The sequence below is a fragment of the Mobula birostris genome, chromosome 25, assembly GCF_030028105.1.
Source record: "Mobula birostris isolate sMobBir1 chromosome 25, sMobBir1.hap1, whole genome shotgun sequence".
Classification (NCBI taxonomy): domain Eukaryota; kingdom Metazoa; phylum Chordata; class Chondrichthyes; order Myliobatiformes; family Myliobatidae; genus Mobula; species Mobula birostris.
The window spans coordinates 4,306,832-4,322,314 of NC_092394.1; the positions used below are offsets into that span (position 1 = coordinate 4,306,832).

A 15,483-nucleotide genomic window follows, 5' to 3' on the forward strand; every position below is an offset into this window, starting at 1 on the left:
GATGTGAGGAGTGAGAAGATGGCCTGGCCCGGAGGGTGGGGATCTTTGACGATGGACGCTGCAATCTTGAGGCAGCGTCTCGTGCAGATACCCCGATGCTGAGAGGGACGTGTCCGTGATGGACTGGGCACAAGTCCACTACTCTCTCCAGCTGTTTACAGTCCTCTGCAATTGGGTCACCTCTGCAATTGGGTCACTGTGATGCAACCAGTCAGGATACAACATTCAAGATTGTTTCTCGTCATTCTTCAGAGCATGAGTGTAAAGGAGAGCAAAATGATCATTACTCCAGATCCAGTGCAGCTTAAAAAAGCACAAAGAACTCAATAAATAGAAATATATAACATTACCTTCTATACATTGATTGTATGACATAGGATACTGCTACTGTCAGTGTAACACACACAAAATGCTGGAGGAACTGGGCAGGTCAGGCAGTATATAAGGAAGAATAAACAGCTGAAGTTTCAGGCCGAGACCCTTCATCAGGACTTGGTGCCGGGAAGTGCTTGCAGGGTGATGTGTGACTGGAGGTGCACCGTGAGCTGCCTAACCCTCTCTATGCTCTGTCTCTCCCACAGGCAGCACTGTGGTCTGTTACTGCACAGTTGGATATCATGCCTCCCAAATGGCACAGAAGCTCTCCGAGGTTTGGGCCAGGGACTCCGGTCCGAGTGTCCCAGTGATGCCGAAAGTTTACAACCTGGACGGGGGCTTACGGAAGTGGAGCCAGGAGAACAGGCCCATGGTGAACGGCAGTAACCGCCTGACCAGCCAGGTTCATCCCTACAGCCAGCTGTGGGACCAGCTGCTGGAAGCTCATTTCAAACCTCCAGAGTAATGCGCACTCCCCAGCACCAGACTCCTGCAGACACCTCTGGGCACAACGCCACTCCTCCTGACACAACACCCACCACCACCCCCTCTTGGCACTCGCTCAGCTGGAGGGGTTTAGCACCTTGTACACACCTCATCACGTGTAACTTGTTAGGGGGTTGAAGAAAATAAAGAAAATGGCTTGTTTAATATTGCTGTGTGCTGTTTTTTGAATTAAGAGATACAGCTCAGTAACAGGACTTTCCTGCCCAAAGAGCCCACACTGCCCATGTACGTCTTTGGATGGGGGGAGAGAATCGGAGCACCCAGAGGAAACCCACACAGTCACGGGGAGAACGTACAAACTCCAGCAGGAATTGAAGCCGGGTCACAGGTACTGTAATGGTTACACATTCAGCGCTACACTGCTGTAGGCTACCATCTGCCTGGAGCAGCTGTGTCTGCAGAGGACCCAGACTGAGACAGGCGTCGAGTTCTTCTGGAGGGTGCCAGCTCAGTGAAAGATGGCCTTTGGTCAGCCTGGAACCTGTTGCTCTCTGGTACAACAGGCCAATGTCAACGCCTGCCAAAGTCCAGGCTTCGGGAGCCTCATCCCGCACTGGCCACTTTACATCATTGTTACTGCAGTTTCACAATTTATATGATTGTTCGTTTTATTGTAATAGTGCCAGTAACATTACACTGTCTTACATAAACATGCTCATCGCACCATTTGTCAACCTGTCCATCTCCAGGCCATGTCACTTTGGCTAGTATTATTTTGTGACTGTATGTGCTGGATTGTAACTGCAGTGTCTGTGCTGTGTGTGACTGTATGTACTGTGTTTTGTACCTTGGTCCCAGACGAACAATGCTTTGTTTAGCTGCGTACATGTGTATAGAATGACAATAAACTGGAACTTGAAGAGGACACCCTGAGGAAGCCAATGCAATTTACCTTTTTACTTTTACAAATCTACGTAGAATTGCTGATTACAGTTCTACAGTATGACAACGAATACAGAGGTGATAACAGTATCCAGCACAATCTCAATAAAAACATTCCTATGCCTGGCAGGGATGACGGTTATCCCCTGCGGTGCCCAGCAGACCCGAACACCTCCATGGTACCATAATGATCTGTCTGGTCTATATGACCCACTCTGTATCACGTCAGTCTACGTTCTCAGTTCTCTTCTCACTGCTGCCATCAGCAGGAAGGTACAGGAGCCTCAGGGCCCACAGCACTAGATTCAGGAACAGTTACTAACACTCAACAACCAGGCTCTTGAACCAGTGTGGTAACTTCACTTTCCCCATCACTGAACTGTTTCCACAACCTATAGACTCACTTTCAAGGACTCTTCATCTCATGGTCTTGATATATATGTTGCTTATTCTTTCTCTCGTTTTGTATTTGCAGTTTGTTGTCTTTTGTACACTGATTGAACACCCAGGTTACTGTGGTCTTTCACTGGATCTATTATAGTTATTATTCTGTTATGAATTTATTGAGTATGCCCACAAGAAAATGAATCTCAGGGTTGTATATGGTGATGTACGTACTTTGATAATAAATTGACTTTGAACTTTGATCCACTCTATATGACCTGGGCACAAGTAGCAGTTTCAATTCCCACTTGCTGAGACCGGAGTCGGGAACAGGAAGGTAGGTGTCAGGACCAGAGTTGCCCCTGTTATTCAGAGGGCTGAGGAATAAGACCATGAGATATAGGAACAGAGTTTGGCCATTTGGCCCATTGGGCCCACTGTGCCATTGAGGCTGATTAATCTCCCCTCTCAACCCCATTCTCTATTCTGAGACTGTGCTCTCTGTTCAAGACTACCCCACTAATGGAACCATCCTCTCCACGTCCACTCTGTCTATGCCTTGCAATATTCGATAGGATTCAATGAGATTCCCCTCTCATTCTTCTAAACTCCAGCAAGTACAAGCCAGAGCCATCAAATGCTCCAAATACATTAACCCTTTCATTCCTGGGATCATTCTTGTGAACCTCCTTTGGACCCTCTCCAATGGTAGCCCATCTTTTCTTAGATAAGGGGCACAAAACTACTCACAATACTCTGTGCGGTCTGACCAATGTCTTATAAAAGCCTCAGTATTACACCTTTGCTCTTAGATTCTAGTCTTCTTGAAATGCAAGCAAACATTGCATTTCCCTTCCTCACCACTGACTCAACCTGCAGGTTAACCCTCAGGAAATCTTGCACAAGGCCTCCAAAGTCCCCTTGCACCTCTGATGTTTGCATTTTCATGTGGAGGTGGCAGTGCTCCGTGGGTTTGAGAATCCAGAGCGAGATCAGTGGGATAAGGAATCGGGTGGATGATCGGCTCAGGCATTGAAGGGAGGGTGGACTTGAAGGGCCAAGTGGCCTGTAACCCACTGTAAATTTTGAAACCTTAGACGGTAACCAAGAACCAGCTGTATATTCATTACAGATTCCATTGGTGCTGGGGGAGGCCCCACGCTGTCATGCAGCAGGTAGTGCGGTTAGCTCCCGGCTCTGGAGACTCGGGTTTGATCCCAGACTCTGTGTGGAGTTTGCACATCCTCACTGTGAATGTGTGGTTCCCTCGCTGGCTGTGGGGTTAAGTGCCCGCTGTAAATTAGTCCAGAACACTGACGTACTGAGGGAATGGAACAGAACCACGTGGGCATGGGAGGGGTGGGGGAGAACGGGTGAGAGGGAAGCTGTTCAAGGAACCAGCATGACTCGAAGGGCTGGTTGGCTGCCTTGTGTTCTTGTCAGCAATTTAACCAAAACCACCCCCCCCCCCCCACACTGTGCAGTTGATGGTTTCAATAGCTTCCGTGGATCATCGAGAAACTGATCTTGTAATTTAGGGTCAGAAGAGGAGGGGTAATCAGGTGACCCCCCCCCTCCCCAGCCCCAGGTTATCGGAGTGAGTTAAGAGGCTAGAGATTCGAACTGCAGCCTTGAACTCCTAATCATGGCTGACAGCTCAGTGCCTGAGCCCGGGTGAGGCTGGCGCTGGTCGCTGGTTATCCCCCAGCTCACACAACTGCAATGAACCACCGTGAGGATAATGGGGATGAATCGATCCGTACAAAACACCTGCACCTTTCCCTCTATTATCGAGTGAGCAACAGGTCACAAATCCGATGTTCCACCAGTGTCACCCACTTTGGGAAAGAACAGCCTGTCTCTCCCCTCACCCCATCAAACCACTGATAACACAACCAGCTCCTCCAGCCCAGCATTACCACCCTCGCCAGGGTGAGTGTGAGTACGTGTGTGTGTCTGTGTGTGTTTGTGCAGGGGGGTGAGTGTGTGTGAGCAAGGATGTGTGTGTTTGTGCAGGAGGGTGAGTGTGTGTGTGTTTTGTGTGTGTAGGGAGTAGGGAAATGTATTGTCACAAAGATCCAGTTTTACACAGGAGGAGGCCAGTCAGCAGAGAGCACCAGCACTTTATTGTATTCACAGCTGCTTTGATTGTTTGGACAATGCGTCAGACCCTGTGTGTACACAGAAATCCAAGTTACATCTTCTAACCTTGATTATTAGTCCACAAATTTCACCTTGCCACAAATAGTTGCTGTGCAGGGCAGAAGGATCAGAATTGGAGATTGGTCTGGGATCATATATAATGGATTCATCCCCATATATAAAGCAGATGTAATGGGTGACTTCAATCTACATATAGATTGAGTGAACCAAATTGGTAAGGGTGCTGAGAAAGAGGATTTCTTGGAATGTATGCTGGATAGTTTTCTGAACCAACATGTTGAGGAACCAACTAGGGAGCAGGCCGTTCTAGACTGGGTATTGAGCAATGAGGAAGGGTTAGTTAGCAATCTTGTCGTGCGAGGCCCCTTGGGTAAGAGTGACCATAATACAGTGGAATTCTTCATTAAGATGGAGATTGATATAGCTAATTCAGAAACAAAGGTTCTGAACTTAAAGAAGGGTAACTTTGAAGGTATGAGATGTGAATTAGCTAAGATAGACTGGCAAATGATACTTAAAGGGTTGATGGTGGATATGCAATGGCAAGCATTTAAAGATCGCATGGATGAACTACAACAATTGTTCATCCCAGTTTGGCAAAAGAATAAACCAGGGAAGGTAGTGCACCCGTGGCTGACAAGGGAAATTAGGGATAGTATCAATTCCAAAGAAGAAACATAAAAATTAGCCAGAAAAAGCAGCACACCTGAGGACTGGGAGAAATTCAGAGTCCAGCAGAGGAGGACAAAGGGCTTAATTAGGAAAGGGAAAAAAGATTATGAGAGAAAACTGGCAGGGAACATAAAAACTGACTGTAAAAGCTTTTATAGATATATGAAAAGAAAAAGATTGGTTAAGACAAATGTAGGTCCCTTACAGACAGAAAAAGGTGAATTGATCATGGGGAACAAGGACATGGCAGACCAATTGAATAACGACTTTGGTTCTGTCTTCACTAAGGAGGACATAAATAATCTTCTGGAAATAGTAGGGGATCGAGGGTCTAGTGAGATGGAGAAACTGAGTAGTTTGATTAATACATGTTAGTAGGAAAGTGGTGTTAGGTAAATTGAAGGGATTGAAGGCAGATAAATCCCCAGGGCCAGATGGTCTGCATCCCAGAGTGCTTAAGGAAGTAGCCCAAGAAATAGTGGATGCATTAGTGATAATTTTTCAAAACTCGTTAGATTCTGGACTAGTTCCTGAGGATTGGAGGGTGGCTAATGTAACCCCACTTTTTAAAAAAGGAGGGAGAGAGAAACCGGAGAATTATAGACTGGTTAGCCTAACGTCAGTGGTGGGGAAACTGCTGGAGTCAGTTATCAAAGATGTGATAACAGCACATTTGGAAAGCGGTGAAATCATCGGACAAAGTCAGCATGGATTTGTGAAAGGAAAATCATGTCTGACGAATCTCATAGAATTTTTTGAGGATGTAACTAGTAGAGTGGATAGGGGAGAACCAGTGGATGTGGTATATTTGGATTTTCAAAAGACTTTTGACAAGGTCCCACACAGGAGATTAGTGTGCAAACTTAAAGCACACGGTATTGGGGGTAAGGTATTGATGTGGCATTCATAGCAAGAGGATTCGAGTACAGGAGCAGGGAGGTACTACTGCAGTTGTACAAGGCCTTGGTGAGACCACACCTGGAGTATTGTGTGCAGAGGAAAGACATTCTTTCCATAGAGGGGGTACAAAGAAGGTTCACCAGATTGATTCCTGGGATGGCAGGACTTTCATACGATGAAAGACTGGATCGACTAGGCTGGAAATTAGAAGATTGAGGGGGGATCTTATTGAAACGTATAAAATCCTAAAGGGATTGGACAGGCTAGATGCAGGAAGATTGTTCCCGATGTTGGGGAAGTCCAGAACAAGGGGTCACAGTTTGAGGATAAAGGGGAAGCCTTTTAGGACCGAGATGAGGAAAAACTTCTTCACACAGAGAGTGGTGAATCTGTGGAATGCTCTGCCACAGGAAACAGTTGAGGCCAGTTCATTGGCTATATTTAAGAGGGAGTTAGATATGGCCCTTGTGGCTAAAGGGATCAGGGGGTATGGGGGGGAAGGCAGGTACAGGGTTCTGAGTTGGATGATCAGCCATGATCGTACTGAATGGCGGTGCAGGCTCGAAGGGCCGAATGGCCTACTGCTGCACCTATTTTCTATAAATACATTAGGTCTCGGCCCAAACATCGACGGTTTTTCCTCTCCACAAAGGCTGTCTGACCTGCGGAGTTCCTTCAGCGTGTTGTGCGTGTTGCTCTCGGTGTGGGATCATATTGGAGCCCTGAACTCGGGCTCCACCAGCTCAGCCCAGACCTTGTTGTAGGGGTGAACCAGGTGGGTGGGCTGCTCCTTGCCATCCACTATGGGTTTCCTCTCATTGGCCCACTTCGCCAGGCCTCCCTCCAGGTTGTAGACCACTGGGCAATCGTGCCCCGGCTGCTCAGGACCTGACGCCAGAGCCTGCTGCAGTTTCTGAGCCATCTCCGAGCCGTGGTAACCTGCCGTGCAATAGCACACTAGCTCTTTGTCCTTCAGATCACCTGCAACGAGATCCATTGTGACTGGATATAATACATAATCAGAAATTTATAAAGCATCGGTCAGACCGCACTCGGAGGTTTATGAGCAGTTTGGGGCCCTGTATTGAAGAAAGGATGTGCTGGTATTGGAGAGAGTCCAGAGGAGGTTAATCATTTCACCTTTCACCCTTAACCCATGACCTGTGTAGTCTCACCCAACCTTAGTGGGAAAACCTGCTTGCGTTTACCCTAGCTATACCCCTTATAATTTTGAGTAACTCTAACAAATCTCCCTCATTCTTCCATCGCTGGGGAATAAGGTCCTAACCTGTTCAACCTTTCCCTCTAACTCAGGCCCTCAAGTCCTGGCAACATCCCTGTAAATTTTCTCTGTACTTGTTCAATCTTACTGATGTCTTTCCTATAGGTAGGTGACCAGAAATGCACACAATATTCCAAATTAGGCCTCATCAACATCTTATACAACTTCAACTTAAAACATTCCATCTCCTGTAATCAATATTTTGACCTTGAAGGCCAATGTGTCAAAATCTTTCTTTATGATTTTATCGAACTTTGATGCCACTTTGAAGAAATTATGGATCTGCATTTCCAAATCCCTGTTCTACCGCACTCCTCAATGCCCTATCACTCACTGTGTAAGACCCACCCTGGTTTGTCCTCCCAAAACGCAACACCTCACACTTGTCTGCATTAAATTCCATCTGCCATTTTTCCAGCTGGTCCAGATCCTGCTGCAAGCTTTGATAGCCTTCCTCACTTCCACTGCGTCCCCTCCAATCTTGGTGTCATCTGTAAATTTGCTGATCCAGTTAACCACATTATCATCCAGATCATTGACACAGATGACAAACAACAACGGACCCAGCACTGATCCCTGTGGCACACCACTAGTCACAGGCCTCCAGTCATCCTGCTTCTATAGGGACATCCTTCTAATCTGTGGTACCCTTAACCCATGACCTCCCGTTCTGATCTCACCCACCTCAGTGGAAAATGCCTGCTTGCAATTATCTTGTCTATAGCCCTCATGATTTTGGGTACATCTATCAAATCGGTCTTAAAGCCTACACTTCTGGCTGCCTCAGTAAAGCAGCCAGCACAATCAACGGCTCTACTCTTCCCGGACATTCTCTCTTTTCCCCCCTCCCGTCAGGCAGAAGGTACAAAAGCACGAAAGCACGTCTCACCAGGCTGAAGGGCAGATTCTACCCCGCTGTTAAAAGACTATTGAACAGTCCCCTAGTACCGTAAGATGGACTCTTACCTCTCTTTTCAACCATTATTGAGGTATGTACCCAAAATATATGGTCTTACTTTCTAAGGGTATTTCACATCTGCTTCCGCTACTTTTTGATTAACGTTGGTGAGCTCAGATTTAATATTGTTTAGTTGTTTTATGTCTTTACGAAAGCCCCGTATCTCCTCCAGAACTTTTGCTAAACTTGCCTCTTCGTTTGAATGAGGGGTAGCGTTAACTTCGCCATCTTGCGCCTGTGTAGGAGAGCTGTTCTCTGTATTTTCTTCATTTACAGGCTCTGCAATGACGCTTGTTTTGTTTCCATCCCTTTTCCCCATTCTTGCTCCCCTTACCAGTTCAGGTATTATCAAGAGATTTTGTATTTGGCAGTTTAACGGGGCGAAATAAGCGTTTTTTTTTCGGAGAAACTATTATTTTAAGCAGCCATTCTGGGTGATGACGTCACTGGAACCGCAGTCTGTTATTCTTTTACCTCAATGCACTGTGAAATGAGCTGATCTGCATCAATGGGGTGCCCGACGTTTTTTCCTGCACCTCTGTATATGAGCCAATAAAAAACTTTGAGAAACTTTGAACTTTACTGCGCTCACGGACTTCTTCATCAAGTTATGGTATTGTTACACCGTTTGTAACTACATGTTATAATTATGTGGTTTTGTCAGTTTTTTCAGTCTTGGTTTGTCCTGTGTTTTGTGATATCGCACCGGAGGAAATAATGTATCATTTCTTAATGCATGCATTACTAAATGACAATAAAAGAGGACTACGTATCTTCATAATCATAATCATAAAAAATAAATAACTGATTTCCCTCTAACCCAGTCCTGGTTGGGATAGGAGGTGGTGATGGGAGCTACGAGGACCTCTTTGCCTGGGACTATTACACCACTGAGCTCCAGGTGCAACCCAACAAACCTGGCACTTACAGTGTGGTAGTTACACACCCACCCAAGCACTAGAGATTTCTCCAGGACCCGCCTGCTGTTTACACCTGACTGCAGGCAGTTCCGGGGATGTCTGAGACGTGGTCTGCTATCCACAACATCGTCCCGGCAGAGGGGCTGCGGGATGTCTGAAGCTGGAATCAGTCACCACAAGAGTCAAAGAGTCACACAGACTGGAAGGGGGTGCTCTTCCCTCCTTTACTTTCTTCCATGGCCTTCTGTCCTCTCCGATCAGACTCCCCCTTCCCCAGCCCTGTGTCAATCAACTTCCCAGCTCCCTGCTTCATCCCTCCTCCTTGAGGTTTCACCTATCACCTTGCGTTTCTCTCTCCTCTCCCCCACCTTCTAAATCTACTCCTCAGCCCTCTTCTCCAGTCCTGCCCGATACGGCGGCTGTACTGCTTTCCATAGATGCTGCCTGGCCTGCTGAGTCCCTCCAGCATTTTGTGTGTGTTGTTCCAACTGGTCCACGGTGACCAAGATTGCCACCTGAGCCCGTTCCATTTGCCCGCGTTTGCCCATATCTCTCTAAGCCAGGCATTCCCACCTTTTTTAAGCCGTGGAACAATACCAGTAAGCAAGGGCTCTGTGGACTCCAGGCTGGGAACCCCTGCTCAGAAACTTTCCTGTCCAAACGTTTCAAATGCCGTTAATGTACCTGCCTCAACAACTTCTTCTGGCATCTCAGTCCATATACTGACCACCCTCCGGGTGGAGATGTTGCCCTTTGGGTTCCTATTAAGACCATAAGACATAGGCACATAATAAGGCCATTCCGCCCATCGAGTCTATGCCATTCCATCAATGCTGATTTATTAACCTTCTCAACCCTATTCCCCTGTTTACTTCCCATAACCTTTGGTGCCCTGACTAATCAAGAACCTATCAACCTCCACTTTAACATACGCAATGACTCAGCCTCCACAGCTGCATGACAGTACAAAGTACAATAACCAAGCAGCAAGTAAATTAAAATATTGCCATTCTGATCTGGGATGCAATTTATCCCTGGTGGTACCCAACAGTCCAAGAACATCTTCCTGGTGTCCGTGGACACAGGGTGTTATTTTCGCCAGGGTACGAGTGGTCTGAGGGGAGGGGTCACTGACCCTTGTCCTGGACACTGCAGTCCTGCGAAACAGCCCCACCTACAGCAAGTCATAAACTCGAGATTCTGCCGAGCAACACACACAAGATGCTGGAGGAACTCAGCAGGTCAGGCAGCATCCACGGAAATGAACAAACAATCGATGTTTCCGGCCACGACCCTTTATCAGGATTGGAAAGGAAAGTGGGGAGAGGGGAAGGAGTACAAATTGGCAGGTGATGGGTGAGACCAGGTGAGGGGGAAGGTGGGTAAGGGAAGAGGGGATGAAGTGAGAAGCTGGGAGGTGATAGGTGAAAAAGATAAAGGGCTGAAGAAGGAACCTGATAGGATAGGAGAGTGGACCATGGAAAGAAGAAAAGGAGGGGAAACAGAGGGAGGCGATGGACAGGTGAGAAGAAGAGAAGGGGGGCAATGGAATGAGAGGGAGTAGAGGAGGCCCTGGGAAAACATGCTTGTTGTGGATGGTATGTGTTATTCACAAACAGCTCAGTGTCCAGGCCAGGCTCCTGGTGGTCCCTACCTGCCAGACCCAGCTCCTTCACCATCTTCTCCATGTCGGTGGTCTCTGGGTCGATGCGAACGGCTCCCTCCAAGTGACTGACTTCATACTCGGCCAGACTGCGGACGTCCTGTAACGAGAGGGAGACCCTGGTCTGTTGGCTTCACTCCCTGGGTGGAGCTTGCACGCTCTACCTGTGACCGAGCGGGGAGGTGAGGGTTCTCCCACTCTGGGGAGGGGCTCCATCTCCTCTAACATCCCAGTGATGTGCAGGGTTGGTGGGTTAATGTTCCGTAGTCGCGGGGGAGGCGGGGGTACTGACACATGTGCGAGTAAGTCATAGTAGGAGAATGGGCTGGACAGGGTCACTGGGGTGGGCCGAATGACCTCCTGTACCCAAGGCAAAGGTGAGGACGTGGTACTGAGAATTGCCATCTGAACCCCATTAGGTGTTTATTTCACGGGGGAAAGTCCAGAGAAAGTGAGATTCCCAACAAGCAAGAATTTACAGTAAGACTGTTCTTGTTTGCACATATCTATGAAAAATATTCAGACTTATCAACCTAAACTGCCTTTGCTAGTATGCCAAATTGTATGCACCATGAGGATGAGCTTTGACCTGGCCAGCGTTGCTAGGCAACACCTTCAAGCTACACTCAAAAGCAGATACATTGTGGGCCACTAGCCTGGGGAAGTGCCCAGAGGCACAGACACAGCAGAGAAGTCAGTCAAACTCTCAGGGAGAGAAAAGGGGACTTTTGAAGTCCAATAAAAATAATAAATAAACAAGCAGGAAAATAGAGCAAATACCTGCAGTACCTACAGCTACTTACCTAATAAAGCCCCCTGGGACATTTGATTTCTCTAACCAGGGGACTTTGAGAGATAGTTCAGACGCTTTGAGAGATTCAGGGTTGCAAGCAATCTCACTCAGGCTTCAGAAGAGCATCAAGTAAGCACACTGATATACTGCATGGGTGATAATGCAGATGACATCATGAGGCTATTAGGATTGACAGATGCTCAGGAAAAGGAGTACAACACAGTTCAGGACAAATTAAAGAATATTTCATAGGAAAGCTTAGAGTGATATATGAGAGGGCAAAGTTCAACTCCAAAAAACAGGAGCCTGAAAGTGTAAATGACTTTATCACAGCGTTGTATGCCTTGTCGGACAACTGTGCATATGGAAATCTGAGAGATGAGCTCATTAGAGCCAGGATTGTTGTCGGGCTACTAGGCACCAAATTGTCAGAGAGACTTCGTTGCAGGTACATCTGACAATAGAGAAAGCTGTTACTACAGTCAGGCAGAGTGAGAATGTTCATCAGCAACAGGCAGAACTCGGGCACAAAAATGACACTGAGGTAAATCTCAAAGCCGTACGAAGAAAAGTGTTGTCAATAAAGTTCAGTTGGATAGCCTGCATGCTGGCCTCCTGGTGTTATTCTGCACTCTCCCTCAATATCGAACACTATTCGGAGAAGTCTTGTCAGAAGTGCTCTTTGTGAAAGAATTGCTGCCGAGAATCCATTCCTCCGAAGAGGAAACAAAGCCAAGAGACTCACCTATGCACAAAAACACAAGGACAGGGGTACTGAACAAGGACAGCAAGTGCCCTGGACTGACAAGTCAAACTTCTCATCTTTTGGCTCAAACAGGAGGCAGTATATCTGTAGAAAGCTGGTGAGCTCTACGTGGTTGAGTGTCTACAGTCAACAGCGAAGCAGGGCAGAGGCTCCCTGCAGGTCTGGGGCTGCATTTCTGCAAATGGAGTTGGTGATCTGGTCAGAATTAATGGATCCTCAATGCTGAGAAGAATATAAGCAGATTCTCATCCATCACACACCATCAGAGAAGCATCTGATCAGTCCCACCTTCATTCTGCAACAGGACAATGACTCCAAACATACAGCCAAGGCCATAAAGAACTATCTTCAATGAAGAGAAAAATAAAGAGCTCTGCAATAATGGTATGGTCTCCACAGAGTCCTGATCTTGACATCATCGAGGCTGTCTAGGATTACCTGGAGAGACAGAAGCAAGTGAGACAGCCAGAGTCTGCAGATGAAATCAGGCAAATTCTTCAAAATGCTTGGAACAATTTACCAGCTGATTTTCTTCTAGAACTGCACAAGTGTACCTGAGAGAAGTGACGCAGTTTTCAAGGCAAAGGCTGGTCACACCAAATATTGACTTGATTTAGTTTGCTACTCTTTATAGTATTTTTTATATATTTAGAAACTTTTCATGGTTTTTGAAAGTATCTTTGCTTTACGTAATTTTTTCAAGTCTGTAAGACTATTTTACATAATACTTTGTATAAGTTGAGATGCATTCTATATTGAGTTGGAGTTTAGAGTTAAGCTAAGCATATTTAACATTTCAGTAATGTAAATATATTATTTGATGAGGGAAGAGATGGGGGGAAGAGATGGGGATGGTAAGAGAGAGGAGTGAGTGATGGGGTAAGTGAAGGAGATAAGACACAGGGTAAGAGTTGGGGTAAGATATGGGGGTTGAGAGTCAGGAAGTAAGTAATAGGAGGTAAGAGACGGTTAAGAAATGGGGAAGAGACGGTGGATAAGAGACAGGTGGGGGAAAGACGGGGGTAAGAGATGGGGATAAGAAAGGTGGGGTAAGTAGACGGGAGTGGCTGAAGAGACGGAGAAGAGATGGGGGTTAAGAGACGAGGGTGGGCGAAGAAATAGGGGATGAGAGACGGGAAGGAAAGAATCGGGGTTACAGGAAGAGACGCGGTTTGCGTACAAGAGAGTTTGGGGGAGGATACGTTGTATATATCCCGGGTCATTTGCCAGCGCTGAGTTGCGGCCTGGCCGTTGGGCGGTTTAAGTTGCCCGGACCCGCTGCCCCATCGGGATCGGTCTGTCCGCGCTCACCAAAACTAGCAGCCGCTCCCGCTCCTCCCGAAGCAGCTTCTCCACAGCGTCCGAGCCCAGGTACCGTACCGAAGGGAAGCGGTGCCGGATCCACTCGGTCACCGGCTCCATGACGCAGCCCAGATCCCGGGCCATGACCCCACCTCCTGGACAAACCCTCTCAACTGACCCCGCCCCCCCACCCTTTCTATTCCCTCAGAACCCGGCTTCTCCCATGACCAAAAGCCCCCAGCCCAACCCAATGCGACAGGTTCTGTGCACAGCAGGATCCCATGACAGCGAGGAACGGGGAATTAGTATGTGTCGGTGGTCCCAGGAGACCCACCCCCACCCGGATATTCCCGTGCCAGCAAGGATGTGGGATGAAGACGGCCGTACCTGTGACTGAAGAGCGCTTTCTCAGCTCCTACCCCCAGCGGAGGTACCAGGACCGGGTACCCAGGGCCACCCCAAGCTAATAACTGTGACTCCCCACCCCACCCCCTCTCTGGCTCCTTGGTGTTGCCCTGAATGGTTCAAAAGTACCCAAAGCCTGTTCCACGAACAGCCCTGCACCTGTCCGACACGGTGCAGCTTTGAGTCCCGGATTCCAGAATGTCAGATACCCAGCCTTTCCAGTTCGTGCATCGTTCCAATGTCATTGCTGTTGTAGGGGGAAGAATAGCAAAGGCTAATAACTAGTAGATAGTGATGTGGATTGTGTTAATGTGATGATAACAGATAAAAGCAGAAACCTGGAATGCAAAAGCAACAACACCCAAGTTTCAGGAAGTTCACTAATTATATTGTGCACCCATTGTTGTAATAGAAAATTGGATTTGCTATCAGACCTGTTTTATTCTGTAATCAGGACCTAGTTTGTTACTTAAACCCCCCGTAGCAAAATGTTACTGGTAAACTCATCCACTGAGGCCAGCTTTCACAGGTCTCCTGGGCCGCACCAGCTTTTAGCAAATCGCTCGTTATTTCAAACACCAATTCTGTTTGCTCCGATAATCCATTTCTCTCTCTACAGCTGCTGCATGACCCACTTCTTCACATGCATAGTTACTGCTGATCACAATGAAGAGGGAAACCGGGGGGCGTCATTTAACTGGTGGAATTGGTCCAAGCTAGTACAGGCTTGATAAGACAAATGGCCTCCAAAGGATATGAGTTTTGATTCTCACTCCTGCACCACAATCAGTTCCGTACCTGGTCAGTAAAGTTCAACAGATTTTATCATTCCACCACAGATGGGCAGAGTCTCAACTGCCAAGATCCAGCATTCCCACATCCTGTTCCACACCCTCTCAACACCTCCACTAGTTTAAAACCCACACGCTTTCAGCAAAATTTGCTACATCCCATAATGTTCTGTAGAGTTATATTAAAGGTGCCTGTATAAATGCGCAGTTAATGTAACGCTCCCATCACCAGCGATCCCAGTTTATTCCCGCCAGTGTCTCTAACAGTTTGCACATTCTCTCCATGACCACGTGGATTTCCTCCAGGTGCTCTGATTTCCTCCCACAGTCCAAAAGTGTAGAGTTTAAAATCAGTAAGTTATGGACATGCTACGTTAGCACCAGAAGCGTGGTGACATTTGCGGGCTATTCCCAGCACACCCTCAGAATGTGTTGGTTGTTGACACATTTCACTGTGTGGTTCAGTATGCATGTGACTAATAAAAGCTAAACTTTACAATATTATCTTCATAAGGTGGCCATTCATTTTCCCCCAGCATTTTGGCTGTGGCAGGTCTAGAACTGGAAATGATGTTGGTTTGGATGCAGAATTTTGACCAAAAACACCAACAAGATCTCCCACCTCCATCCACAGAGGCTGCTTGACTTACAGAGATCCCCCAGTAGATTCCAGCCTCAGCAGTCTTGTTTCCATAAATTCCCAACCCTGCTGTAATTGAT

The 15,483-nt window shown here is 47.2% G+C and overlaps 1 protein-coding gene across 1 annotated transcript; it reads right to left on the bottom strand.

Moving 5' to 3' along the window:
• Nucleotides 1–4,255: 4,255 nt before the first annotated feature.
• Nucleotides 4,256–13,721, bottom strand: LOC140187500 (tRNA uridine(34) hydroxylase-like). The gene is made up of 3 exons (XM_072242842.1): nucleotides 13,577–13,721; nucleotides 10,698–10,806; nucleotides 4,256–6,864 (listed from the first exon to the last, which is right to left on the bottom strand). Exons 1-3 carry the CDS (start codon nucleotides 13,709–13,711, stop codon nucleotides 6,593–6,595), a joined length of 516 nt encoding a protein of 171 aa, XP_072098943.1. The 5' UTR covers nucleotides 13,712–13,721; the 3' UTR covers nucleotides 4,256–6,592.
• Between the last annotated feature and the right edge of the window lie 1,762 nt (nucleotides 13,722–15,483).